Genomic DNA, 27,518 nt, shown 5'->3' with positions numbered 1-27,518 from the left:
CCAACAATCCACTTTCTTGGTGCCTGTACCTGGGCAGCTGCATGTGGCTGGGGAAAATCAGGCCAGTTGGCTGCCTGGATTAACTTCCTATGCCCACCTTGTAAATTCACTTTTCTTTTCCCAGAACCTTTTTTTCTCTCCTCAAGGCCGTTAAACCTCCTCCCACCAACAATCTCACTTTCATATTTCACAAAGAAAAATATGTGCAGCTGAATGAGAAACAGCTCATTTTCCTACCACCAAATGCTACATCTACCTACATGTTCACCTCCAGTACTGCCCTCACACCTGGGAAAGGGGCCTCAGTTTGGATGCCCAGATCTTAAAGGCTCCTGCTCCTGTCTTGGCTCCAGCTATCTTCCTCCTCGTAGGGCGAGGGATCTGGCCCACCTGCAGACTGTGCCCTGTTTGCCTTCTAGACCACATAGAACTGTGAAATTCCCTACACAGAGGGCCAGAGCTGTCTCCAGGGCCTGTTTTCCTGGGTCCCTGAGGTGGTGGTTCTGAGAATGGATGGCAGAGTGGCCCCGAACAGAGACTGAATGTCTGGGTTGACGTGTCCCCCTGCCTGTGTGTGAGGTCCCCCGTTGTTTGAAAGAGAGCTGTGGTGGGAAGAGAAGGGGTGTGGCTGCAGGATGGGGGCATCCACTCATATTCTTGCCACATGCTATCAAATATCAGCAGTGGGCCTGGCTGCTTCTCACTGGTCACCTGCCGTCAGCCTGGTTAAGCACTTGTGCATGCCGCTCCACCAAGAAGGTTCTCACCAAAGGCACCTTGGCAAGCCAAGGGTGAATCGTCTTCTCTTCTCATTGCACTGCTTCATGGCGTTTGATGGTCAACCATTCTGTCCTTGAGATAATTGTAAGGTTTCCCTGATGCCATTCTCCCTGGCTTCTCTTTGCCTCATTAGCCACTGTTTCTGACTCTTTGCTGGAGTCTCCTTCCCCACCAGACCTCTAAACTTTACAGTGTCCCAAGAAGAACCAGCTGCATCATTTGTGGGGCCTGGAGCAAAGTGAAAATATGGAGCCTCTTGTTCCAAATGATTAAGAATGTCAAGATGATGACAGCTGAGCATTAAACCAAGCTCTTGTTCCTGGCTCACTTCCCTTGTCCTCTTCTCTTTATCTATCCCCACTCACTGGGGTCTCATCCCTTCCCATGGCTTTAAATTCCATCTGCACCTTCGTCCATTAGCCACAAGCTCTTGCTGGTTCTATGATGCTGTCTCCACCTGGATGTCTCATGGCTTCTCCCAGCACGTCCAACATAGACTTTGGAATTCTCTCTCTTCCCACCCCTTCCCACCTCGCTTACCTGACCTTAATAAAAGGCTCCATCACTTATCATGTTGCTCAGGGTGAAAACCCAGTCATCTTCCATTTGCCTTTTTCCTCTCCCACCCTGCATCTAATCCACCAGAGTAGCTTTTGGATTCATTACCAATTAATGTCTCCCGTCTGATGATTTCCATTATCTCTGATACTATGAACATCACTTCTTGCCTGTGTACTGCAATCATTTGCTAACAGGTCTTCCTACCTCCCTGCTTGCCCTGTACCACATATTCTCTGCACCACTGCCAGACTCAATGTCTTTTTCAAGAAGAAATCAAGTTATGTTTTATCTTTTTCAGAGCCTGCATTACACATAGAATGAAATTCAGACAATGATCCCTGCCTATAGGATCTGACCCCTGTCCCACTCTCCCAGCCACTTCTGCTCCTCTCGCACCACCCCAGCCACACCCACCTTCTGGCTGCTCACTGCCCAAGGTTACCTCAAGGCCCTCTCTCTCTGAAAGGCCCTTCCCAGATCTTACCATGGCCTTTCCTCCTCTCCATTCAGTTTTGGTTCAGATAATATTATCTCTTCCACGGTAACTAATACAGCCCCCTCTACTCCAGGCTTTCTTTATCCCATTATCTTATTTTATTCATCCTTTTTGTGCCTGGAATGATACCCATTTGTTTGCATGTCTGTGGTCTCCTTGAAGCTCCTTGAAGACAGGACTGTGTCTGTTTCCTTCACTTTTAGATCGCCACTGCCAAAAACAGCACCTGGCATTCAGTAGGTGACCAGGGAGATTCCTGTGGAATAGCAGGAGCTAACTCTCCCCCACCCCAGTGAGAGGAAGGAAGTCAAAAAACGACCAACGCATGTTTCTTGCTACCCTTATTAGTGGTGAGCAATGGTTTGATCCAGAGAGAGAATTCAGACTTCCTTATCGAGAAGGAAGTGGGGCTTTTGGTTTCTGAAGCTAATTTGGAAGAGCATGTGGGTGACTGAGTATTTCGCTGTTCTCAAGAGATCAGGACCCAAGTCACAGGGCTCAGACTGCTGAACAGGTCACAAGGGATTCTTCTTGTTCCTGTAATCAAAGTCCTCTTGACTCAGGGGACTGGGAGACCCATGTCCACCAGCCCTGCTCCCCTCCACCTCCTCTTTAACTGAACGTCAGTTCTCCTCTCTAGCATCTAAGGAGCTCCTAGCTTAGGAACAGAGCAGCTTTACTCAGGGAATACAAATATTAACGTTATACGTGGGTGTTGCTAATGGTCAGTTAGTAGGTTAGATGAGGGATGAGGACAAGCAAACAAGAGGAGAGGAAGAAAGAAGGAGATAGGAGAGAGGCACGCAGGGAAGGCAGGGGGAATGGGGAGGGAAAGTGGGAAATGTGAAGTGGGCAGAAGAGAGGAGCTGCTATATATTTTTTTGCAGTTTGGGAGAATTCTCTTCAAAGCTGCGTAAATTGATTTTGACCAGCCACTACCCAGCAGCCAAACTAAGCTTGTCAACCACATATTCAAAAGATAATTATGCTCTTAGGCAATTCCTGGTGACTGAGCAGCCTGTGATCTCTACTCTGGACTATTTCACTGAAACTTCATTCTCCCTTTGGAGAGGTTAGAAAGCCAAAACCAAGATTTCTGGGACACCCTTGTTGCTAGGGTTCTAGAAATAGGTCACATTTTGCCAATGAGATTCGCTTGGATGGTTATCTGAAGGTGGCAGTAAAATGTGGAGATCTTCCTGCGGCTCCTTGCTGGCTGTTCCTGCTGACAAGCAAGACTGGGGCTCATGAGGCTGCCAGCCGCAAAGCCACAGGGTCCCCTCTCCAGCGTCTCGGGCGGGGGGTGCAGTGGAGGGACCCTACTTGTGAACTTCCCCAGAGGTGGTGACTCCCTGAGGGAATCAGGTCTGTTTGGCTAGGGGCTTAGCGCCTGCTCCTTCAACCATTCCAAACATTTGTAAGCACCTAAATCCTTATAAGGCAGTTCCTACTTCCTGCACTGAGCTCTGATGGATAAACTGACTTATGTCACCATTGCAAAGTCTGCACACCACTCTGTCACCTTCTCGACTGCAACGGCCCATTCCATACATTGTTCCACCAAATACGTCTCCTAAGTCTCTGGTGCCCAGCAGCCAGTTAGTCCCTCAAGGACACACTCCTGTCACTCAGACTTTCTCCAGGAAGCTCACCAACCCACAGGAAAATCACCCACAATGACCCCAGCTAGCACTTCTGGGGTCCTTCAGAGACAGCTGTCAGGCCAGTGGCCTTCCATTCTAGTTGTTTCTCACCATGCATGCCCTCTGTTGTCCACTCCTCCCTCCTCTATCAAATGGCCAAGATCCCCTTGGAAAGTGAAGGAATGGGAAGGGTCATGAGTTTCATTTAATGCTCTGCTGTTGCCACCTTGAAAGTCAATCATTTTTAAACAAGGGGCCGCACATTTTCATTTTGCTCTGGGCCCTGCACATTATATAGCTGACCCTGACATTCTTCCACCTTATATCCCAGGGAGTGGGTCATCTCTGAGCCCATATTTGACCTCAGGACCTCTTTTTCCCCAGACAGTACACCATCAGTCCCATTCATTCTGTCTGCTCCCTGTATCACAAATCTTCTCTCTTCTCTCTGTTTCAGGCCCAGATACCCCTGCAAGCCTCCTAACCATTGCCCAGCCTCCAGTTCTCACAGTCTTTAACTTATTCTCTGCCAGCTCCCCAGTGCCTGCGTGTGTTGACAGTTTCATTGATCAGAGCAGTCACCCCAGGCTCAGGGAATCATGCAGCGGTGGCATCAGGCTCTTGAGCAGAACCTTCCATATCCCTCCTCTAAATCACTGGTTGTCAAACTTGGCCACTCACTGGAATTGGCTAGGGAGTTTTTTTTTTTAATTCTGCCAAGATTCTTTCTCAGAGATACCAATTTAAGTGGCAGTGGTGTGATCTGGGTATTTGGGTTTTTTTGTAAGCTCCCATGTGACTAGATATGCAGCAAAGTTTGGGATCTGCCGCTGGGCCTGTTGCCAGGACACGGGATCAGCTGACACTTAGTTCACCTGTTCAAAGCATGAATTGCCTGTGGAGTATCCTAGAAGGGCTTATATTTGGAATAACACTGCAGACTCCAAAAATTGTAGGCCACTTCTCTTTTTGTGACTTGCACCTGTACACAGCATCTCATCCACCCCAAAGGTATTAAGGAATGCTTGTCATCATTCAGAGTCCAGAGGGGGAGCAAGACTTGCTCCCACTCTACTGGTGAGTTTGGCAGGCTTGCCTAATCCCAACCAGTCTTCTCACTCCAACTCACATCTCATTGCTTGAGTGACTCTGGGCAGAAACCAGAGGGGAATGGGAAGGGCCAGGAAAAAAAATCAGCTGTGTAAAACAGAGACCCAGTGCTAAGATGGTAGAGAGAACGTGGGAGATACACAGCATGAATAAATACGGCTAAAGAGCCACCCGGGCATTTGGCACCTTCTAGAGGACAGTACGGGGCTTCTTATTCTCCAGTTAGCATGGATTTCCTCTTCTTTCTCTCATGCCTACCCATGACACTTTTCCTTTCCGGCCCAAACAGCTTCAGAGTGGTGTATGGTTACACATATATACCTATATCTTTATCAGGCCTATAGCCAGTGTCCTTGCCTTTGGGTCCTGGAATGGCTTCAATAAGCTCACAACTCACCCAAAATTGTGTGAAAAATTACACATGTACATGCAGGTTCTCAAAGGGCTCTGTAATCTTACAAGGGTTAAAACCACTGCTTTGTGTCTCTAAGCACAGAAAAACCTCTCCACCAGGAACCTTGTGATATTTAGATACGATGTGATGGGCAAATGGCTCCCATTCCCTGCCCCGCACCTCCTCCCAAAGGTGTCTCCTGGGTGTTGTGTGTAGAGAGGTGGAGGAAACGTAAGCCCGACTGGGGAATGTCACGTGGGTTCCTGGTCCACAGCCTCTTCCTGGCCGGGCCCACAGGAGCCTGACCGTCCTGGGAACTCCCCGCACTGCCGCTCGGTGCGGAGCGGCAGGTTTGGTAGCAGGACTGCATCCCAGGCGGAGTGTAAGCTGGAGCCGACCGTGACCACCAGATGGCAGCACACCCAGGCCGGGCTGCGGCGGATGCCGGCGCCGCCGGATCCGGGTAGCTGCAGCTGGCGAGCTGAGCGCGTTCGTGGCGGCCATTTCATTAGCTTCAAAATACCGTGACCGTGTGGGGCAGATGGTTGAATTTTGGACCGCACTTACTGTGTTGGGGTTGGGATCTACTGTACTTTCCGCCTCCCACCTCGTTCTTACATCCTAAAGGGTAGGGAGCAATATTACCCTCCACAGCCTGACTTGGCTTGTAAGGAGGGAAAACTTGGGACCGCCACAGATAAGTAAAACTTGGGAAAGTTCATGAAATCAGATATGCGAACTGTGGGGCATAAGTCATGGTTCCATTTGTTCTGTAGCAGTGTAAAGACTGCAAGCTGTTCTTCCAGATAGGACAGAAAAAAGGGGGGAAAAGTTTATGCATTGCACTCCAAGGAGAGAACTGCCATTTCTTTTTCAAGCCACCCGAGGACCAGAGGCACTATTTCAGGGTAGGCTTCTAGAGGACAGGTGGCCTTATTGTCACTTTACAGATGAGAGTCATGGGCCTCTTTGAGGCTGTTTTCCCAGGTCCCCTCTCGGAGGGTTTCCAACCCATTCTCCGTGAGTGACCACGGGCTTGGCCCTTGTAACCTGCTCCCTGAGGCAGAGCTGGGTGAGGAGGGAGAACGGGGAGCAGGGTGACCTGCAGGCTCAAGCAGCAGCGATCTTGTCTTCTCTGTCTGATGTTCACAGAGAATGGGCATTTGGAACTGAGCCCTGCAAATCACATGGCACTAAGAGGAAAGCCCTGGAACTCGGTTAAGAGCTCAAACTTACAAAATCCACCTTGATTTCACTCATCTTGAGCTGTGATTTTTTTTTCTCTCAAAATTTCCTTAGATTTTAAAAAATAATATGGTATCTTTAGAAAATTACACACACATTATATTTGTGTGTGTGTGTGTGTGTGTGTGTGTGTGTGTGTGTGTGTGTGTGTGTGTGTTTATCCAAGTTCCTTAACTCAGCACTGTTGCCCTCGGAGCTATTCTGTGGTGGGGGGGCTGGCCCATCCACTGTCCAGTACTTAGCAGCCTCTCCGTCTGGACTCCATCCACTGGATGGAGTACAGCCCTCCCAGCTGTGACAACCAAAACTATCTAGACTTTGCCAAATATCCCCTGGGGGTAACATCATCCCCAGTTGAGAATCACTGATCTATCAGCTGTCTGCCCATCTATTTATCTACCTTTCTTAAACCTTGATTCAGAATTTGTTTCTTGTAGCCAAAACATTTGTTGACCAAGACTATGGGAAAACACCGAGTGATTACGTGAACTGCCCATATGAACCCAGGGAGTTAGCGGCAGAGCCAAGACTGGGTATGAGGTCTCCTGAACACTGCCCAGTGGGCTTTCTACTACTTTCCACAGGAATACTCCTTTGTGGGGTGTCTATCCCTACAATGCCTGCCCTTGTGCCATCCCTTATGCTAAAGCCCAGCACCACTGGAATTAGGAGGTTGTGTTTATGGAAGGAAATACCCTGGCTTATTCCCTTATCTGTTTGGGCACCAAAATGAATAATCCTGGAGAGGATCACGGTTGGACTTTGTTAAGGGGAGTGGGCTTGCTCCTGGGGATGTCATGCCAGGCCCTTCCCTAGCCCCTGTGAAAGCGAAAAGCTAAACGAAGGAGTACCTCTGCTGACTCTGAGATCCTGCTCCCTTACAACCTGGGGATATTTAGCTTGATAGATCAGTCTGCCCCACATTCCCATGTTTTTTGAGGCCACTCACCTCACCCAAGGTTACCGTGGGATGGTAGATGTCACTTTTTTTTTCCATTTAGAACTTACAGTAGCTATGGAAACTTCTGAAGGTCAGGAGGAGGTGAAAACATCAGAGAATTCTGTGTAACAAATGTGCAACAAATGTGAGTAGGTAAAAAAAAAATCATTTTGAAATTGGCATCTGGTAGAATTTATTCATTTTGGTCTGCAGTTACATGAGTCTTTGCAAATGCCTAGAGTCATGTGAAAACCACTACAATCAAGATATAGAATAGTTCTATCATTGTAAAGAATTTCCTGCTACTGTCTCTTTTTGGTTCACTCCTCTTCATCACCTATAACCCTGGGCAACTGTTCATCAACTCTCCATCATGATAGTTTGGCTTTTCCAAAAATGTCATGTAAATGGAATCATGCAATATGTAACCTTTGGAGTTTGATTTTTTTCACTTGGCAGAATGCATCTGAGATTCATCCATGTTGCTGCTTATAAACAAAACAATAGTTTTGTCCTTTTTATTCCCAAGTAATATTCCAGTGTGTACATGTGTCCATTTGTTGGTTGAAAGATGTTAGGCTTGCCTCTAATTTTTGGAGATTCTGAATAAGCTGCTATCAATATGTGCTTACAGGTTTTGGTGTGAACATAATGGTTTGTTTCTTTTGGGTACATGTCATGTAGTGGGACTGCTGTATCACAGGGTACACATTTCTAACTTAGTAGTAAGAACCTGCCAAATTGTTCTCCAAAGTAGCTGTACCATTTTGTGTTCCCATCAGCCATATATGAAAATTCCAGTTGCTTCTCATCCTTAGTAGTCCTTGAAACTGCTAGTTTGTTTTTTGAATTTTATTTTGGCTGTTCTAATATGTTTGCAGTGGTATGTCACATGATTTTACTTTATGGCTTCCTAATGACTAACGATGCTTAATGTCTTTTCACTTGGTGAAGTGTCTGTTTAAATGTTGAGCTGTTTTAAAAAAGTTGGTTTGTTTGTTTTCTTATTGTTGAGTTTTGAGAATTCTTTATATATTCTGGATACAATTCCTTTGTCAGATATGTGATTTGCAAATATTTTCTACCAGTTCGTGGCTTGCTTTTCATTCTCTTAGTGCCATTCATAGAACAAAGGTTTTAATTCTGATGAAGTCCAATGTCAAATTTTTCTTTTATATATTGTGCTTCTTCTGTCAACAGCTGTTTTAATAATCCCAACACAGGATATTCTGTGGATATCAATGTTTCATAAATGTTATAGATTCTGTGCCTCTCTCATCCAGCTCCTGCCTGCAACTGTTTGCAAACATTTTCTTTCATTTTTCCTCTCCAGCACTGCCCACATGAACACACCCGCACACTTGAGCATTACAAACACAGATTTCCTGTGTCACTCTGAACCCTCAGCCCTCCCTTTCCAGGCCTCCTCCCAAAGATCACAAAAGTCACATTTTCCAAAGTATTTTTTATCAGGCGGGGGAAAGTGCTGGAAGATTGGAATGGTCTGTGCTGTTTTATGGCTGACCACTCCAGGATGTTTTTCTGGATCCTCTTTCTCAAAATTGTGTCAGTAGAAATGGCATTCTGCAAACACATGCCCCCAAATATATCCTGGTATAACAATGCACCCCTGATATAACAAAATTCATGCTATGTATCAGTGGAATTTAATTTTCAGGTCAATTAATGAGCTATGTTTATCTATTTGTATTTTGGAATGTATGTTTTCATGGGTTTTTCTTATATCTGGATACACCTCCCTCCCACTTGTACCCGATTTGAAGTCAGCCACTTCACAGCTGATACAAAAGGGAATGCCAGGAAAGAGGGAGAGAGGGGAAGGGTGGAGGTGAAGAGTTGAAGGAGAAAAAAATATGATTCATTCTTGAGCACATGAAGTAAATCTCTTCTTCCAGTTTTTTTTATTCCATATTAAAACATTTACTATTTCTTTTTTAAAGTGCTCCATGCCAGTCTATTATAAGATACATTGGTTATTTTATTTTTGATGAATCGCCTTTAAGGGCACATATTGAGTTTAGAGAAATTACTCCCTGAAAACAAACCCAACCCAAATGTGACAAGTCATGTTTCACCTTGAAAAGTCTCTTGTGCTATAAGATGTGCCAGAAGGACTCAGAGTTGGGAGCGAATCCTCCCTGTCACGGCGTCAGTTACCAGGCCCCCCATCTGTGGGTCCCCTTCTTCCACTTCCTGTTTGTACATCTGTGCTTCTTCAACTTCTGCACCCAGAACTTCATTGCTGAGTTTGTCCTCCCAAGACCATTGGCTAAAAGCAAACAATGGATAAAGAAGAAAGAAGGAAGAATGATGTTCTTCAAGGTCTTTTATGGGCAACAAAAGACTTGGCATAGAGCTGTGAGAACCGGAAGGAGCGGCCAACTGCAGCGAGCCATAGTAGGGCAAAGGCCTGGGTCTGACCACCAGCGGAGCCCAGGTCGGACAGAAGCACCATGGTTCCATGCAGAATAAATCCTAACATTTTTGTGAGGACCTTGGGCAATAAAAGGGAAACCCCCTACAGCATTTTTTTTTTCACGCAGCTGATAAGGTTTGACAGCCTTGAAGAGGAAACAGAACTGCAGGCTGTCAGGGGCAGAATCACAGGGGAAATGCTGCATTCCGCAAAGCCCCGCTCGAGTATCGTGAAGCAGAGCCTGAAATGGTTAGAAATACTGGTATATGACATAATGTTATGAAAAAGTGCAATCTCAGTAGCTTCCCACAAGTCAGGAGCTCTAAGCAAGATACTGACATTGATCTTTGTCTCTTTTTGATTATGTTTCATGAATTTTAGAAGGATTTCTACCATCAAACCCTAAGAAATTCTTAGTAGCATTGCAAATACCAGCAATCAAAATTTTCACACATTCCACAGCCCTCAGTGATATGATACAGTAGAAGTGTCAGAAATTTTCTGTGCCACTTTGTTTCTTTAAAATGTCTTGTCTGTACTTTCTCATTTTTCCTTATACAGCTAAAACACCAGGCATTTGGCCTGGTTCCTAAGACCTTATGATTCTTCTCATTTTCACCAATTGTATTTTCAGAAACACACTGTATTCCCTCTGTTCCCTCCTATTGGTTTGAGACAGACATTCTTTACCACCTAAGAACATATTCTTCTATTCTTGATGACTGTTTTTTTAACATAAGTCAATATGAATATCATCAAATGTAAGCTCACCATCTTTTGAAAACATGGCTCTTTAGTTCTTTTACTTATTGACATAATAAACCATTTAATAGATTTCATAATACTGAAGCATCCTTGCATTCCTGGTGTATTCTAGACATTAGGAATACATGAGTGATAAAATGGGCAAATCATAACTTTGTGGAGCTTGTGGCCTTTTTTAAGCAGTCTATAAAATGAATCAGGAATTATTCTTGATTTCTATATGCAAAGACTGTTTTGCTCTTCAGTGTTTCCATTGGGGGTTTCTTTTGTGTGTGTGGCAACTAAATATATATAGCTCCTAATCTTTCTTTTTATAGCCTTATTGAGGTATAATTTATATGCCATAACATTCTTCCACTGTGAGTGTACAGTTCAGTGATTTTCAGTAATCTTCTAGTGTTGTACAGCGATCATCACAATCCAGTTTTAGAACACTTTCCTCTCCCACCTCCTACCCATTTGCAGTCAATTCTTGCTTCCCCCTCAGCCCCAGGCAAGCATTGATCTGATTTCTGTCTCTAGAGCATTACCATCTCTGGGCATTTCTTATATATGGAATCATACTATGCCATGTTTTGCGTTCAGCTTCCTTCACTCAGCCTAATGTTTCTGAGGTCCATTATGGATCAACACTTCATTCCTTTCTGTTTTTGAGTAGCGCTGCTTTGTATGGCTGTACCGCGTTGTGTTTGCTCATCTACCAGTTGATAGACTCTGGATCATTTCCAGCTTGACCATCATGAATAATGCTGCTGGGAACATTTTGCATACAAGAAATTTTATGGACACATGTTCTCACTTCTCATGAGTAGATTCTTAGAAGTGGAATTGCTGGGTGTAAGGTAAGCTTACATGTAACTTTTTAAGAAGCATCATTTAGGGCAAGTAGCTCCCCTTCTATTCATGGAGTTTGTTTCTGTCTTTCTCTTCTTTTCCTCCTTGTCGGTAGTCCCAGGTTAGTTGGAAAAGTGTGCCCTCCTCTCACTGGTACAGTGACCCCATTTAGGAGCCAGCAAGACAGGGCCATCACTTTTGGTCTGGCTAGATTTTTAGCACCTGAGGTGAGCTGGGATAACGTGCCCCAGCCTGGCCTGTGTCCCAGAAGTGGCTCTCGGGGGCTCCATCTGTCCCCGCTCCAGCGCTGCCCGTGCGCACTCTGTGGGACCTCTCCCGCCCCTGGGCAGAAGTTCCTCCACACACACTGAGTTGTGGACTGGTCAGCTCTTCTCTCAAGTCGGCCCTGCCTATCTACATCTTACAGAAATTCTTCTCCCTGCAAATTGCATGCAGGTAACAGCCTTCTTCATTTTTACTTTCATTTCCTATTTCCCCTCTTTATTACTAAAGTACGTCTTTGGTCATTTCAATGGAAATTTGGAAATGAGGCTGCTACCCCATGCGGTCAGACTGCCTGGAATCCCACACGGTTCTCCTTCCTTCCCAGGCTCCCTCAGGGCGCCCTCTTCATGCTTCCTCCTCCACATCCCTGCCTCCTATCTTCTCTCCTGAGCCCCAAAGAACTTGCTCAGGTTCTGTGGTTTCTGCGATGTCTTGGCTGACAGCTGCAAGCTGTACTGATCCCCCTCTGTCCCTGAGTGCTTTCTCTTTTCTTTCCTTTCCTAGGAATGGATTGCCTCATTTCTGCTGCCCCTTCCTTGAATTGTATTCTCTGCAAACATTATGGGATTAGCAGAAAATGCTAGCGTACAGACACTAGAAGAATTTTGGCACTGGGAAGGATCCTAGTGGGCAATTTGTACAACCAGCTCCTTTTATGTATGTAGAAATTATTCCTGTAGAAGTTATTCTTGTTAATGACAATACTAATAAAAAACAACTCTGTACCTATTTTTTTGTTTCATCAAGGACGGTTATGTTTTGTATCCTGCTGGCAGATAATCCCATCAGATAAGGGAGAGTGATTTGGCCAAAATGACATGGCTAGTTCTTGCAATACTCTGTTTCAAAATTTTGGAATTTACTTTGGTTTAGGTAATGTAAATTCTTCCTAACATTGGGACAGATTCCCCTCAGTGATTTCTCTTTCTTGACTTACTTATGTTAAGTATTTAAAATTTTTAGATTGGGAGATTCAACTGGCAGGTCCTTGAAGAGAAAGCTGACATAGTGCTTTTACCAATAACTTCTGTTTTTTAATAAAAAATGACAGCAAATAGAGGACATAAGTATTATCCATAATCCCACCTCTCAAGAAAAAAACCTCTAACCCTACACTAGTCTGGTGTGAATTTTGCCATTATGTTTTATGTGTTATATCATATATATTTTTATGATTTTCTTATGCTGCAAAATATGCATATACATGTGTGCACATATTCTTTTTAACAGAATGGAGTCACCCTGAATATACTGTTTTGGAATAAGTGGTTTTTAAATGAACTGCATAAATTCAATACTTACATGTCACTATAATACAATAAAGCATCATCTCTAAGGCTACATAGTTTCCTTTATGGGCACACCGTATTTCATTCAACTGATTCCATGTCCTTGGACATTTACTTGTTTACATTTTTTAAACAATAGAACTGCAGTGAATATCCTTCTAAATAAATTTAATATGCATGCATTATTGTCTCCTTAACTAAACTACTAGAAGTCTTCTTTGGTTGAAAGGCAATGGCTATGTTTGCAGTTCTTGATAGATACAGTCTGGTTTACAGCTGGAAAGATATATTCAGGAGATGATGGGTCCATAATACGTGGGAGCTAAGCTATTACCCCAGAACAGTTCAATCTCACATCCTGTTGAGCTGTCAGGTCTTGAGTCATAGTTACAGTGGCTTTTGTCTTTGTACCTCCTGCCCTGTATGACTACTGGACTTCTCAGCGAATTTTTTTCAGCCTAATATGAAATTCCCAAACACTCCAACCATGGGCATGCCAAACCATCTGTGTTGGGTTAAAATCATCCAGATTATGTCTTTTGCCAAGTCCATTTCTCATAACTGATTAAATAAATTCATTGCTAGAGGTCCGTTTTCTTGGTGTAAAACTGAATCCTGCCCAAATCAGCAAATTAAGTTAGACACGTTGCACTTAAAATAGGATTAGAACAAAGTAGATGGCTGAAAGATGTTTCACATGTCAATCAGAAAGACTTAGAGTTGGAAAAGCATTCAAGCTGGTTTATTTCCGTCCTTTTGTTTTACAAATGAGGAAATGAAGGCCCAGAAAGGGCAAGAGAATTCTCACCTGGTTTGGGTCTGAGTTAGAACTTGAACCTGGGTCTCTTGATGCTCAGGGTCTCTTGATGCTCAATCAGATACACTTTCCACTACACTAAGGAGCTTGCCTCTTTACCAGAGGGCTAAGGCAGCCATCACCAAGGGTTGGTGATCCACCATGCTGCCGTAGTAGCCTGTGGACAGTCACTTTCTCCAACTTTTGTCATTGCAAATACTGATAGTCAGTCATCCCATTCTTTCCACTGAGCCTGTACTAAGCCTCAGATGTCTCAGACATCGCTCCTAGCCAGAAGGAATTGTCAAACTAGATGGAGCCTCTTTGCCTTCCTTGAAACAGCTATGATCAAGGTGGGCTGTCCATTCCTCCTTCTCCTACATTGAGAAATTTGTGTGTGTGTGCACGCCTGTGTGTTAGTGGTGGTGGTGATGGTATACACCCAAATACACATGTACACACACCACCACCACCACCACTAACACACAGGCATGCGCGTGCACACACACACACACACACACACACACACACACACACACACACACACTATCACCACCATTAGCAGTCTGAGTACAGCTGACTTCACCGGAAATATTGTCCATAACTGGAACCATCAGGAGTCCCTCAGTTATTCCCCTTCATTAACTGATAAAGTGAGAGTGCAGGGGAAATGGAGGGGCAGATCTGTGCGGGAGGGATGTGTACGTGTGTGGTGTAACATCTGTGTAGCATCATTCTGTGTGCTCAGAGGAATAACTAACAGGTCTGGAAATGCAGGCCTGGGAAAATGAGCAAGTTGAAGTTCAGGGCGATAGCTGAAGTATGGAAAAAAATTTAGCCTAACAGAGTCTTAAAGAAGATGTTTTCTATTATATACACATTTCAAACACCAACTTGGAGAATAAGTATAATAAGCCCCCATGTTTATTCAACAGTTATCAAGACTTTTTGGCTTCTTTTTTGCTTTATCTATCCTTTTTTCTTTACTGAGATACTAACTGAGATTAAAGCAAATCCCAGACACTAACTATGTAATTTTATTCCTCATGCTTCAGTATGTATCTTTAAAAATATGGACACTTTATCTCCTAACCACACACCTAACAAAATAATTAATAATTTATTAATTAATCATCTATCCCTGTCCTCTGTCCATAATCTAATTGCCTCAGGTTTTTAATGAAATCTTTTCATCAGGTTGTAGAATAAGGGAAGTATATTATGCCTTGTATGCCAGGCCCATCCCCACTGCAAAAATTGTTCATCGATCATACCATTAGTAGAATTCTAAGGTTAAAAGTTACTACTCTTGAACAGTAGTGAGGGCTCTAGGAAGAGACTGGAGTGACAGCTGTAGGATGGGAAACGGCTTGTAGCCTCAGTGCTTGATCATCAGCACAGTGAGCATTGCCCCAGAGTTCATATGGGCTTGCCACATACAAATGCTTCAGGCATTCTAATGTACTAGTTAATTATGAATGCTAGTGACTAAGCAAAACCTCTTCCTAGAACAAAAGACTAGCTTTGACAATAGAAGGTCAGCACTTCTGCTGATGCCCCTCTTGTCGAAGCATTCCGTGGATCGCTGAGCAGGCCTGCCTGCACTCACTGTCCCGTGGTCCTACGTGATGCAGAGTCCTTCCTTACATTGATGTCTGGGAAGGCAATCAGCGTCCATACACAGTTAAACAGCCACGTTGTCCACCCAGGGTACATTTGCCGCCCCATTGCCAAATCTCCACTTCACCTTGTGCTGAGGAAGAGGCAGCCCCGGGCGGTGTTCAGTAGGAAGTGCTCACAATTCTGCAAGCTTCTTGTTATGGCTCTTGGCTTCCTGTTATGCAAAGATAGGCAGAGACAGCCAGTGAAGTGTTGCAACTGATGGGGACACATACCCACAACAGGCAGCTGCACTCTGAATTCCTAAGAAACACACTAGCTCCAAACCGTGGACACCAGACGGGGAGGAGCCTGGAGAGCCACCGTACACTGAGAGAATTTGCCAGAGTATAGGAGACTAGTAAGCTTATGAAGAAATAGCCAATTCTCTCTCTTCCTCCCTACCTCTAGTCTCCACCCCCTTCTCTCTGTCTCTCTCGTATTGCCACTGAGACCACATTTTAACCTCTTCCTGCAAGAGACATAGTGCTAAGTACCTTTCCCAGGCAGAAGTTGCTTGTATGTTGAAATGCTCACTTGTCAAACAAGGACATTTCTACAAGCTACAGAACGTGGGAAGATTAAACCTGCCCAATTCCTGGGTATGAAAGCAAGCATTCAGGGAATACCTTTAGATACTTCTTTGAATTAGGTTATGTAAATGTATCTCACAGAGGGGTGTCCTGGAAAGGTGCTCCTGATTTAATCTCAGGGGGGCAGAGCGCGCCCCTTTGCTGTCCTCAGTGTTACATCCTGTTGCCTTTTGTGTGGGCACAAATCTTTCAAGCTAAAGTTAAAAATGAAACTTAGAGTTAAAAATAAAATTCAGGAGAATAATCACAGGATAAATGCATCCTAAAATCTAAATGTCAGGCTTTTTAAGTGGAAAATTTTTACCAGTTCCCCACCTCCCTAGGTGTTGGGTGTTTTGAAATGGAGGGCAGTTTGCCTTGGAGAAGGAAAAGAGAAAAGAGAGAAAGAAGTGGGCCTGGAGGTTCTGCAGTTCAGAGACCTCGTTTGCTTCCAGGAGAGCCATCTTCCCACAGTCTGGAGCTGGATAGGCCGAGGGTCTGCATGTGTGTGGGTGTGCGGGTGTGTGCAGGGTGTCGGCAGGGTGTGCAGGCCTCCGGTTTCACACGCTGCGCAGCCCCTCCCTCAGCCCGGCTGGCCACCCAAGGCGAGCTGTGTGGGCTGAGCTCCGTACCCCTCCCTCTCACACCTCTGCCACATTGGGGACTTTGGTCAGAATCCTTAGGTGTCGTCACATGAACCAGGGCAGAGAGCTGGTAAGACACAGCAGGACCTCAAATGTCCATTTCCCTGTTGTGGTGTCAGCAGAGCCCTTATGATGGGCTTGAGGGTTCAAGACCACTTCTTCGCCACTGATTTTTCAGGGCCTGCTGAGCCTTGCAGAGCATATGTAGGGTGGAAAAGGCAACACAGAGTTGTTTACACATATTATTGAGGCAAAATGGGTGGGGCTGGAGGCAGATGTCCACGTGATGGGTTAGGAATAGTGGCTTTGTTCCCTGGCCTGAGGAAAGGTGTACATGAGAATTACTGCACATCAATTCTTAATTTCGATGCCTCTCTTTACCACTGGATAGGTGCTTCTCTCTGTGGGTTGTGTGGTGTAGGTATGCATATTGGGCTTTGAGATCAGATTTCTAGCTGTGTATCTGGGGCAAATCATCTCACCTCTCTGAGCTTCATGCCATCAGCTGAAACGTGGCAATGACAATGTGTTGCTGACCATGCAGTTAGCAGGAGCCTTCGATGGAACTAGGCTTAAAAAGTGCTTGCATTGTGGCTGGCACATGGTAAATAAACAATGCAGCCCTGTTGATACGGATCATTATTGCATTGGGGAGTGTATCTTCTACTGGCCCCTCTGCTTGAGTGAGCACAAATGAATACAAATAGGTAAATTGGCCAATATTTTTTGCAAGTACAAATGCCTGATAGTGGCTCACATTTCATTCTAAAACATTAATTTTGTTCACTTAACATATTTATTGGGAAACTTCAATTGGCCAGCTGCTCTTCTAGGAGGTGTGGTTAGATTGGTGAAAAATAAGTTTTAAAAGTCCCTGACCTTGGGAACCTACTTTCTGATGGTAGAGCTTCCATTCTGTATTCTTCACCAGTGGTTCTCCTTTCTCATTTTGATTTTACCAGCAAGAAACCTTCAACCAGATGCTAATCTCTCCTTAACGCTTTGTGATTGATGATTGATTATTAATCCCCCTTTTTAATACAAGGAGAATGTGACAGGCTTCAGACCCATCAAAAAATAAGGCTGAGACGGAGGGAGCCACTGGCAGCAGGGGGTGGTGTAATTCATTTTTGTGTACCAGAGTACATAGTAACTATCTGAAACCCTGCAAGTCTCAAGTTCATGAATTTAGTGGGTTTCCTCTGTTTTTAAAACCCTACGCGTTACCTAGCACCATGCCCTACATATAAGAAATGCCCAATAAATTTTTCTGATTAGTTCATTGTAGTTAATTAAGAAATATGAGTTTCTTTGTTAAAGAGAACCCAGTCTAGAAATCTTTAATTTGAATATTATTGAACATTATTTATTTCTCTGTATATAATACACACATACACACATGCATACTCTCCTCACACATACACCTCTTACCTCTCTTCATTCCTTCCAATGAACTTTTCTGAGCTAGATACTGTCAGTGTCCTCAGGACATTAAAATGAAGAAGACATAGTCCTTGCCTCAAGAACCTCTTTGTAGCTCCAGCACCTTAAAGCCTGCAAACAGGCAATGAAAGCATAAAACTATTTATTCCTGAGGCCATGGGACCTTCAGTTCACCTTTGTAGTCAAATATACCTTTCTGAGAGAGAAAGCTGAGATCAGAACCTTGGACACTACTTTAAAAAGGACCTGTTGCCTTTGAGTGGTGCTTTATATCTTGAAATGACCTCTTTCAGAACATGGAAAGTTTTGTAAGTGTGCACTGTGCAAGGGTCTTGGCAGGAATTGGAAGCAGGGCTGAAACCCACTGGTGCTCATCTCACCAAGCTGTTCCTGTGGTGGGTGGCTGCACCCATCACCAGGAGACAGAGAAGCCTGTTTCTCCACCCGAAGGCACCATCTGTTCCCTAAGGGAGCTCCTGTCCTGGGGGTGAAATGGGCAAGAACTGGCTGGCCATGGATCTTCACTGGGTGTAGGATGACAGCCTGTCTCCTCTCATTCCCCTTCCTGATAGCCTCCTGCCCCCAAATGGGGATAATGGATTTTCTTGCTGCACTTTGTTTTTCCATACTTAGAACTAATGTAGGCTCTCTTTAAAGTCCCAAGGAAAACAGTAACACTTTCTGTCTTGTATCTAAGTTCATCTCCACAGCTTCAAGTTAGAAATGTTCCCTCCATGCCTGTGTCCTCTGTGCTTGGTCTTTTCTTTGGTTTCTGAATATCTACTGTGTTACTTCTCAGATCTGAGATTTTCATGTCATTCAAATCTCCTGGCTTTCACTTCCACTTCTTCATTTCCCCTCTAACTTCTTTCTTCATCCATGGGCCTTACCTGTCAAAATCAGAACTCTGGGGAAGTTCAAAGCTCCCAGTCCACCCCCACGTCTCATCGTGCCCAGAGCTGGACTCTTCTGCCTGTTCAAACCCACCCTGTTCTCTGACTTCCTCCCCTGCTTCATGAGCAGGTATCCCAGACCTATGTGCTATTTGCAAGCAGGATTGTATCTGGTTGATCTTATATCCCAAACCCAGCACAGCTCCTGGTGCATGCCAAGTGCCCAGCCAATGTGCAACAAATGAAGGGATGGAGAAGGCTACCTTACCTGAGGCACTCCACCCCTAAATCTCACGAAAGTCTCCTCCCTGTTCGGCCAGCTGCTGAGGTCTGGTGGGCTGCCTCACGGCTGCCTCTCTGAGTCCTTCTCTTTCTGCTGCCACCCACCTAATCTGGGCCTCTGGACTTGCACCTGGACTATTGTACCATGTCCAGATAGTCTTTCTGTTCCCTTTCTCCTCATCTCTCCCTCCTTTCATCCCTTCCCTCTTTCATCTCTCCTTTCTTTTCTCTCATCAAATCGAGTCCATGCTATAATAATAATGTTAATAATAGCCTCCATTTAATGCCCAGGTTTTAAGAAGCAGACATCGGCCAGGGCCTGTCCACTTGTCATTACTAGTCCTTACAGACTAGCCACCCCCACAGGGTACATGTTATTGTCACAGTGTCACAGAAGAGGAAGCTGACACTCAGAGGCCACACATGGCTCACCCCGGGATGAGGCTGGGGAAGCCTGTGATTGCTGCTGCTTCACCTGGTCTTCCCGTTGCCGGACACTGGGGACAGCAGTCGGGTGCTGGGGAACGAGGATGGGCAAGGCCAAGACATCAAGGCAGAGCCCCTGGCTCCTTGGCAGGTGGGGAGGGAAGACAGAGGAAGGAGAAGGACCAGGCAGGGTGAGAAATGCTTTGATGGACATGTGCCCTCAGTAAAGGGACATAGAATAAGCCCAGGGAGTGACAGATCCTGGCTGGTCTGAGAAGGAGTCTCATGGGAGGTGTGGCCTGAAGTAAGTCCAGAAGGATTCACAGAGCTTTCCAAGAGGTTGAATGGGGTTGTGTGGGGATGGGTGGGAGAATATTCCAGCAGATGGAATAGCATATTCTTATGGATGACCTGCAGGATTTGTATGGAGAAAGAGCAAGAAAGGCAGTAGGAAAACCTCAAAGGACGCTGACCCTCACGTAGGGAGTGTAGCCTTCATCTTTTAGGACAAAGGTGTTGGAGGTTCGTTGGAGGCTTTTAGGCAGGTAAGGAACATGATCAGGCTTGTGTTTTAGAAGGACCAAGTCATAAAAAATGTCACTGGACTAGGCTAGTAGGAGGGAGACAGGTCAGGGAGCTATAGTAGAGATCCAGGGAGAGGACAGAAGGGCTTAAAAAACTAAGTAGGAGTAGAGAGGAAGGTTAGATAAGAGAGGAAGAGAGTTGTGGGTTGTGAGGACTGTAAGAACGGGGAAGCTTTCTGGTTTGGTTGTCTGGGAAGAGGTGGCGCAGCACACTGTGGAGACAGTGGAGGTAAAGCAGGCTCAGGTGTGTCTGTGAGTGGGCGGCAGCAGAAGGTAGTAAGATCGAATAGCATCATGGTAAACCTGAGATCTCCACTGCAGGTGTGTGTGTGCAGACAGCTGGATGGATGCGTCTGTAGCCCAGGAGAGGGCTTCTGGAGGGAAGCCATGTAAATCTGATTCCCTTTTCAAAGACATTTAAGCATGGTTCCCAGACTACTGCACTGTTCATCTCAGTACCTCCCCCAGCTTTGAATGAGCTAGACCCAGCTCACCCCCACATGCAGAGCCATCTAAAATAGAATCTAAACTGAAACAGAGTTAAGAGAAGATAGAAGAAATGTCTCACAAGTGTGCCCTAAATGATTCTGCGATTGATTATTTGGGGGGTTAGAGGTGAGGAGATGAGGAAATAAAGTGATAATGCTTCCCAAGCTCACTTCTCTGTTTAAACTTCCTTCTTTAATTTTTTCTTGCTCCAGCTTGGGGCCAAAAGCAGGACAGCCTATGCAGTGCAATCACATCACTGGTCTAAGTTTTCATGGGCCGACTTTGTTCAGGTCCATGAAGTGGTGCCCTATGAGTGACCTCTCAGACCACGGTTGACATTCTCACTCTGCCACCTGAAGCCACTTCTCTGGGCCCTGCAGCTTGTTTTCTTTACTTGATTAAATGCTGCCCCACCCTTGCGGCCCATTTTGTCTCATGTTTAGTAATGATAACACTCAGATTCCAGAAAGTGCTGACCAATAGAAATTTCTGTGATGATGGAAATGTTCTCTACCTGTGTTGTCCAATACTGTAGTCATGAGCCACATGGGGCTAACTGAGAACTTGAAATGTGGCTGGTATGACTGAGGAACTGGATTTAATTTAACTCATTTTCATGTTCATAGCCACTCATGGCCAAATGGCTACAGTACTAGACAGCATAGTGCTAGGGGCTTATTTTTCTCTCTCTCCTAGGGTCAGGGTAGGTTTCTGACTTCACTGAAGCCCTCATTTCCCACTTCCCCAGAATGTTCTGTAAATGCTGAGCAGCTGTCTTCTGACTTTCCAGCTGGCCTCCCTGGTCTGCCTGCGGCCCCCTCTCAGCCCACAGCCCGGCTCAGACCTCCTTCCCCAAGGGCTGGGAGCACGTACTCAGTGTACAATGACTGGCTCTTGAGGGAGGTTTTACTGTTATTATTTTCATTATGACAAACAGCTCCATTAATAGTAACAGACTTCTTTCTGTACTGTATTGGAAAACAAGTCACACCCACAAAGAAGAGAGATTGTTCAAAGGAACTAACAAGGAAAGTTAGTCAAAACCAAGTCAACTTCAAGGCCCCCACCTTTCTTCCCTGATATTTGAATCATCTGATTATAGCATGGCTGATGAGCAATGTGGAGGGCCGAGGTGGGAGATGGCTCTGACAGGACAGAAAATTCATGTGCTTAGTCACTGACTCATTGGAGCCCCAGATGTCATCTCCCCAGTGTTTGGGCTTCATTCCAGTTGTGCAGAAGTTCATACTGAGCTATGCGCTCACTTGTAATGCACGGCCCGGAGTCCATTGTCATACCACCTTCGCTGGGGATGAGAACTCAAGAACCCTGGGTGGATGTGTGGGTGAATAGTATCATTTCTGGAATATAAAAAATGGTTGAGTTCCTTATTCATGCCTTGATCATATGTAGGCAGACAGGGGGGTGGCCTGCTTGTCCCAAGGGCACCAAAGCCCCTCTTGGCCAGATCTGATGACATAAGATCCCCATACCTACTGTTGCCTTTGCCAGGCTATTCTGCAATGAACAGAGGCTTCTAGGGGCAGGTCTTTGGCTTTGTATGTTTGTTTTTGTCTTTTTTTTTTTTTTTTTTTGCCACAACAGAGCTTAACAAATTTCCCAGAACTAACCACAATCTCCCAGCAACTTAGTTCTTGGGCGCCAAGTTAATTTTCTTCAATCTACAGTGTCTGTTTGACTCCTGCTCCCTTCCCCCACTCCCTTAATGCCATTGGAGACCTTCCGCTTCTCCCACAGTGGCTCTAATAATTTCTGTGGGTCTCTAGAGAGGCCTGAGTCCTCATGACTACCCCGTGGCCACCGCTTGCTTCCCTCCGCTCCTGCCCTGGCTCCATTTGGGGACATCACCCAGAGGCCAAGTGAAGGCTCCTTACTATGCCCCTGCTAGGAGGGGACCCTTCCTTCCAAATCTGATGCAGCTTCGAATGGAAGGTCACAAAAGTCACACCGGGCTGGGCTATGCCTGGGCTAACTGAGGTGGAGGAGAATGCCCTGCATTTGCCAGAATACCTCACTCTAACATTTTCTGCAAACATTGTACGTGGAAACAATTCTTTTCCTTTCTGCCTACCACCTGCCCTCTTTCTAGGACAGATATGGATCTTTGCAAGTGATAGTTTCTGACCTAGCCTGACACAGAGCTGTATACAGTTCTTCAAATTCCCTCCTCCCCATTGTATTCCTGCCCAAACCCTCTAGTTCCTTCAGATCGTTTACACAGCCTTAGTGTAAGTGATCAGCCATAGAATGGTTATTCTTTCAGTTACAGATAGAAGATCTTGAAGATTGCAGTTAACTGAGGAGCAAGATCCAAGAGAAAATTCTTAACTGGGGTGCCAGGACACACTGATATAAAGCAAACTCTTTGCAAGCATGCCATTAACTTAGCATCGGAATGTCAGATTACTTTTTAGTTCAACTGAGCATACGCACTTTTATGATGATGTCTGTCCAACAGAAAGTCGATTGAGAAGGTCTTGCCCCCTGGTGTACGACATAGTATGACCATGTCAGTCCCTTGTGGGAGGTGAAGGGTGGCTGCAAGCTGGCACCTGGGAATAACAGTATGTGACAGGAGCACAGACCCCTGTGAGGGCCAGGGGACCCAGTTAGGGCAGAGTCCTCTTCAGACAGCAACATAGGACTGAAAGATGACACATGTAAATAGGGTGATAACTCTGGATATAAGTACTCGGTAGAAGGAAGTGTCTGGAACACCATATAAAATTCTGGTATTTAAAAGTATTTAAAAAATGTAAATAGAAGTTGAAAACCATAGGCATAGAAGAAGATAGAAAGAAAGCAATGGAAAAAGTTGTGAATTCAATGATTAAATACAGGAATGAAGGAAAAGAGAAAGCTTGATGATGGAGTGACATTTTAAAATTAAGAGGGGAGTTTAGGAAGCTCTCAGAGATGACCTCCATCCTTGCATAAGGAAGTAAAGTCCTCTGTTGATAAAGATAATGAGTAACATTTGCTTACCTTGAACCAGGGACTGCACTAAGTGGTTTATATATGTTGCTTGTTTAACTTCCAGAACAGTTCCACAGAGTAGGGGCTATTATTCTAGTTTAAGCAAGGAAACTGAGGCTCAGAGAAGTTGTGTAATTTACCCAAGGTCAAAGAGCGTACAGGGAAGGAAGAACTGGTCTCCTGCCAGTTCAGATGGAACAGCAAGAGAGGCCTTGGCTCCGGTTAGCTGTGTTGTGAGTGGTCTGGGGGCTGACGAAAGCTGAATAGGGATCGTAGGATGGAGACTTCTGCGTAGACTCGGGACTGGCAGGCGTGGAGCACAGTGCATGGTGGAGAAGGCAAGGAGCGCCAACGTGTTTTTAGGGCTCTGTCAAACCGGTTGGGAAGGAAAGGAGAGGCTCTGAGGATGTGCAGCACGGATCACAGTCTAGACCATCCAGGGCTGTGGAGGGAAGGAAAGGAGGGAGCTGAACTGGTGGGAGTTACCGTGAAGGCAGGACGGGGACACTTGGACCTGATCCAGGGACTGGCAGAGCTCTTGTGAGAAAACGAAAGTCAGCATTAGGATGCCATGGGCTGGGGTCTGGATTCAAATTCTGTTTCTGGTTCTGTTGGTGGATTCATTTTCCTTTCAAATGCTTGTGTGCTGCCAGCGCTATGGGAGTGACAACCCTACTGAAAGGGTAGTAGCGAGGCAGTTACAGTGAGATTCTTGGTCTCCGTAACGGGCTGTGAACACCCTCGGTGGGCAGGGAACGGGGCACTCAGGGACACGGGGCAGGGAAGGCCGGCCAGTGCTAGCTTCCTGCAGGCTGGCCGCGTGGACCCCCGGGGTCCGTTGGGGGAGGACCGTCTTGGCAGGGAGGCCAGAGGGGCTCCTCTGGAAGAGCGCCTGTCAGCATCTGGCTGCCACGGCAGCTCGTGGGACTCACCCTGAACCCTCAGAGCGGGGCATTATTTTCGCCTCTCTCTTGTCGGATACTGACGCCCACGCAGGAAAAAGGAAGCACCTTTTGTCAGATGCTGCGGCCACTTCCTCTTCAGAAGGCTCCAGCCAGTGTTTCACTTTGCAGAATGAGGGGGCCGACGGCAGGCCAGCTTGCGTGTGCCCGGGTTTCCAGTCTGCGTCTGGCCCTCGCCGGGAGCGGGGCCCTCGGCTGCCCCTCTGGGTCACGGGGGATTTTCTCTAACAGACCTCTGGCCTCCTGAGCCGGACCTGCCCGGGCGCCCCCCGCTCCTCGGCCCCGTTGGGGCTGCTCTCTCGCCAGGGTGCACACTGTTTACCCACCGCTTCATGTCCCTCAGTCAGTCTGCCGGTCTGTTCCTCTCCATAGCTCGCTCACGGAGCGTGATGACTGGCGAGCAGATGGCGGCCTCTCACCCATCGTCCACCCCCAACCCGCTGGAGAGACCCATCAAGATGGGCTGGCTGAAGAAGCAGAGGTCCATTGTGAAGAACTGGCAGCAGAAATACTTTGTGCTGAGGGTGCGGCAGCTCTACTACTACAAGGACGAAGAGGACCTGAAGCCACAGGTACCAGCTGGGCCGTCTGTCCCCTTGGCCAGGGCTCTCCGCCCCAGGCATGCAGGAGGCAGGGGCACACCTAGATCACACGTGAACTCACAGGGGCCTCCTTACCAGGACTGGACACACATCGCCGGAGGAGAGTTCCCTCTCTCCTCTTCACCATTTTCTAGACACATAAACTTAGTTGCAAATATGGCATGGTGGTCCTCCCCCAGGAAGGCCCAGGATGAGCACGGTGGAGCTCCCTAAACACGGCTCTAAGTACGTCAAGGCTGGCAACATGGTCCTCCTAATAGTAATGCTGAGGACGAGGGCTCAAAGAGAGTGGATTTGGGTTCAGGGAAATCGATCTGGGGTTTTCATTTATTTGCTCAATCCATATTCACTGAGCATCTATTATGTGCCGGACACCGTTCTGGGTACTTGAAATAGTCCAGGGAGTGAAACAGTTAACAATCCCTGCCAGGTGGAGCTCAGAAGTGGGGGGAAACATAGAAAATAAACATCATATGTAAGGAAAGTATGCAGTTTGTCAGAAAATGACTAGTTCTATGAGGAAAAAATTCACTGGGTTAAGGGGGAATCAGACGTTTGGGGGAGGTGTTACAATTTTTAAAAGAGTGGTCAGCATGACCACATGAAAAGGGAAACATTTGAATGAAGACTTCAGAGGAGAGGCCATTAGCCAGGCAGATCTCTGAGTAAAGAGCTCTCCAGGCAGAGGGAACAGCCAGTGCGAAGGCGCTGAAGTGGGGCATATCTGATGTGTGGAATAGCAAGGTCAGTGTGGGGGCAGCAGAGCCAGGGAATGAGAGATTCGGTGGAGATGAGGTCAGAAAGGGCAGGGTGGGGACCAAGGGTTGGGACACAGATGGCAAAGTTCATTATAGGCCCTCGTAAGGCATTGCAAGTTTCCCAGCAGAGAAGGGACATGCTTTGGCTTATGTTGTAAAATGAAGGCTCTGGCTGCTGTGTTAAAAAATAGATTCAAGGCCAGAGGGAGGAGGCACCAGGGTAATGTAGGTGAGAGGTTGTCTTGTTTATCATCTCAGTGGGAGTTGTGGGCTGGAGGAAAATGATCAGATTCCTGAGATGCTTTGAAATGACAACAAACAGGATTTCCTGATGGAGTGGTTGGGGCCAGAGAGGGCTTGGATCCTACATCTGGGACCTGTGTCTCTTCTTCCTGCCTCATTGACTCCTCCTGGCCATGGTGGGGCATGAGAGTGCTCGGGGTGCTATTAGCAATCACCCCGGGACCCAAGTGTGAACTCTGTGTCTCGAGGCAGCCGGGATGACTTGTCACCCTACTCAGAGCTCACGTCTGTGCGGGTGGAAAGACAGGCTTGGCCAGAGGGAACTTATTAAGGCAGACAGACTATAGAACCTTCTGAACCAGGAAAAGCCCCGGGAAGGGTGAGGATATTGGGGGTGGATGGCAGGATATATAAAGAAATGAGACAAATCATTTCGAATGAGGGGAGTTCTCTTTGAGGGCAGACTTGAGGGTCTGTAGTGCCATTGGCAGCCCTTGGTTACAGGGCCTCCACTTGAGGACTGTGAGCGTCTGTCACAGCAGAGGCTGGAGAAGGCCAGAGAGCCCAACGCAGACCGGGCTCTTGCCCAGTGTTCTGTGGGTGGTAACCAGACTTCCTTCACTTTGTGAACAGTCCAGATCCTATGAGAGCCAAGCAAGGGCAGGCTGGGACGGTGATGACTGAGGCATTCTGGCTGATGCAGGAAGTCTTCCCATCAGCAGAGAGTGAGGGGGTGGCACTAACGCCACAGCCTCCGCACACCAGCAGGACAGCCTGGTGAGGTTTACTTCCATAGGGGGAAGAGGGGGAGGGGTTGTGTCCAAGCTTGTCTTCTTTTCCTGCTCTACTGCTGTCTGACCTCGTTGTTATTCCCTTTTCTCGGGCCTCTCTCTTTCTTTGCTAAACCATCACACCCGGTCCTGCATTTGTCACAGGCTCAAACAACGTGAAGCATGCGTAAAAAACCATTTTGTAAAAGCATAAACTGATGTCTAAGGGTTAAGAGAAGTCACTGAAGGTGCTAGTTTCCCTCCCTTACTTCTGGAGGAAGAAACTCAAAGTTTTCTCAGGATTATATGAACCTGGGACAATTAGATAAAGCTTCTTCTAGGATGACAAGTATGGGTTATTTTTTAGGTAATACATTAATGCAATACATCAGATCAATAGACTGAGATCAGTAAGTCAAATGAGAAAAATTACAAACCCCTAAATAGCTGTAAAAAGCATTTGATAAAATCCAATACTCATTTGAGATATAAAGAGGTTTTCTTTAACTTTTTTAGGAATAAAGTGATAATTTCTTAGAACATTTTACTTTATATGGATATGTACATTTTGATTACAAAAGCTGTATGTGTGCAAGGTAGAAAATTTGGAAGATGGAGA

General features: G+C 46.1%; 1 protein-coding gene and 1 long non-coding RNA gene across 3 annotated transcripts in view; one reads left to right on the top strand and one right to left on the bottom strand.

The window, feature by feature from the left end:
- The window catches only part of ARHGAP25 (Rho GTPase activating protein 25), a 78,912-nt gene that overhangs the window by 11,092 nt on the left and 40,302 nt on the right, over positions 1 to 27,518 (top strand). For both annotated transcript variants that reach the window (XM_036908232.2, XM_036908231.2), the window contains exon 2: positions 24,899 to 25,098. In XM_036908232.2, coding sequence (XP_036764127.2) covers positions 24,899 to 25,098 — 200 coding nt within the window. The remainder of the gene's footprint in view (positions 1 to 24,898; positions 25,099 to 27,518) is intronic.
- Positions 8,643 to 19,349, bottom strand: LOC118923940 (uncharacterized). The gene is made up of 3 exons (XR_005029390.2): positions 16,247 to 19,349; positions 15,323 to 15,409; positions 8,643 to 9,459 (listed from the first exon to the last, which is right to left on the bottom strand). It is a non-coding gene; the product is annotated as an uncharacterized LOC118923940 (long non-coding RNA).

This window comes from Manis pentadactyla, chromosome 2 (genome assembly GCF_030020395.1).
Source record: "Manis pentadactyla isolate mManPen7 chromosome 2, mManPen7.hap1, whole genome shotgun sequence".
Lineage (NCBI taxonomy): Eukaryota > Metazoa > Chordata > Mammalia > Pholidota > Manidae > Manis > Manis pentadactyla.
Note: the sequence above shows the minus strand (reverse complement) of the source record. Positions and strands in the feature narration are given on the sequence as shown.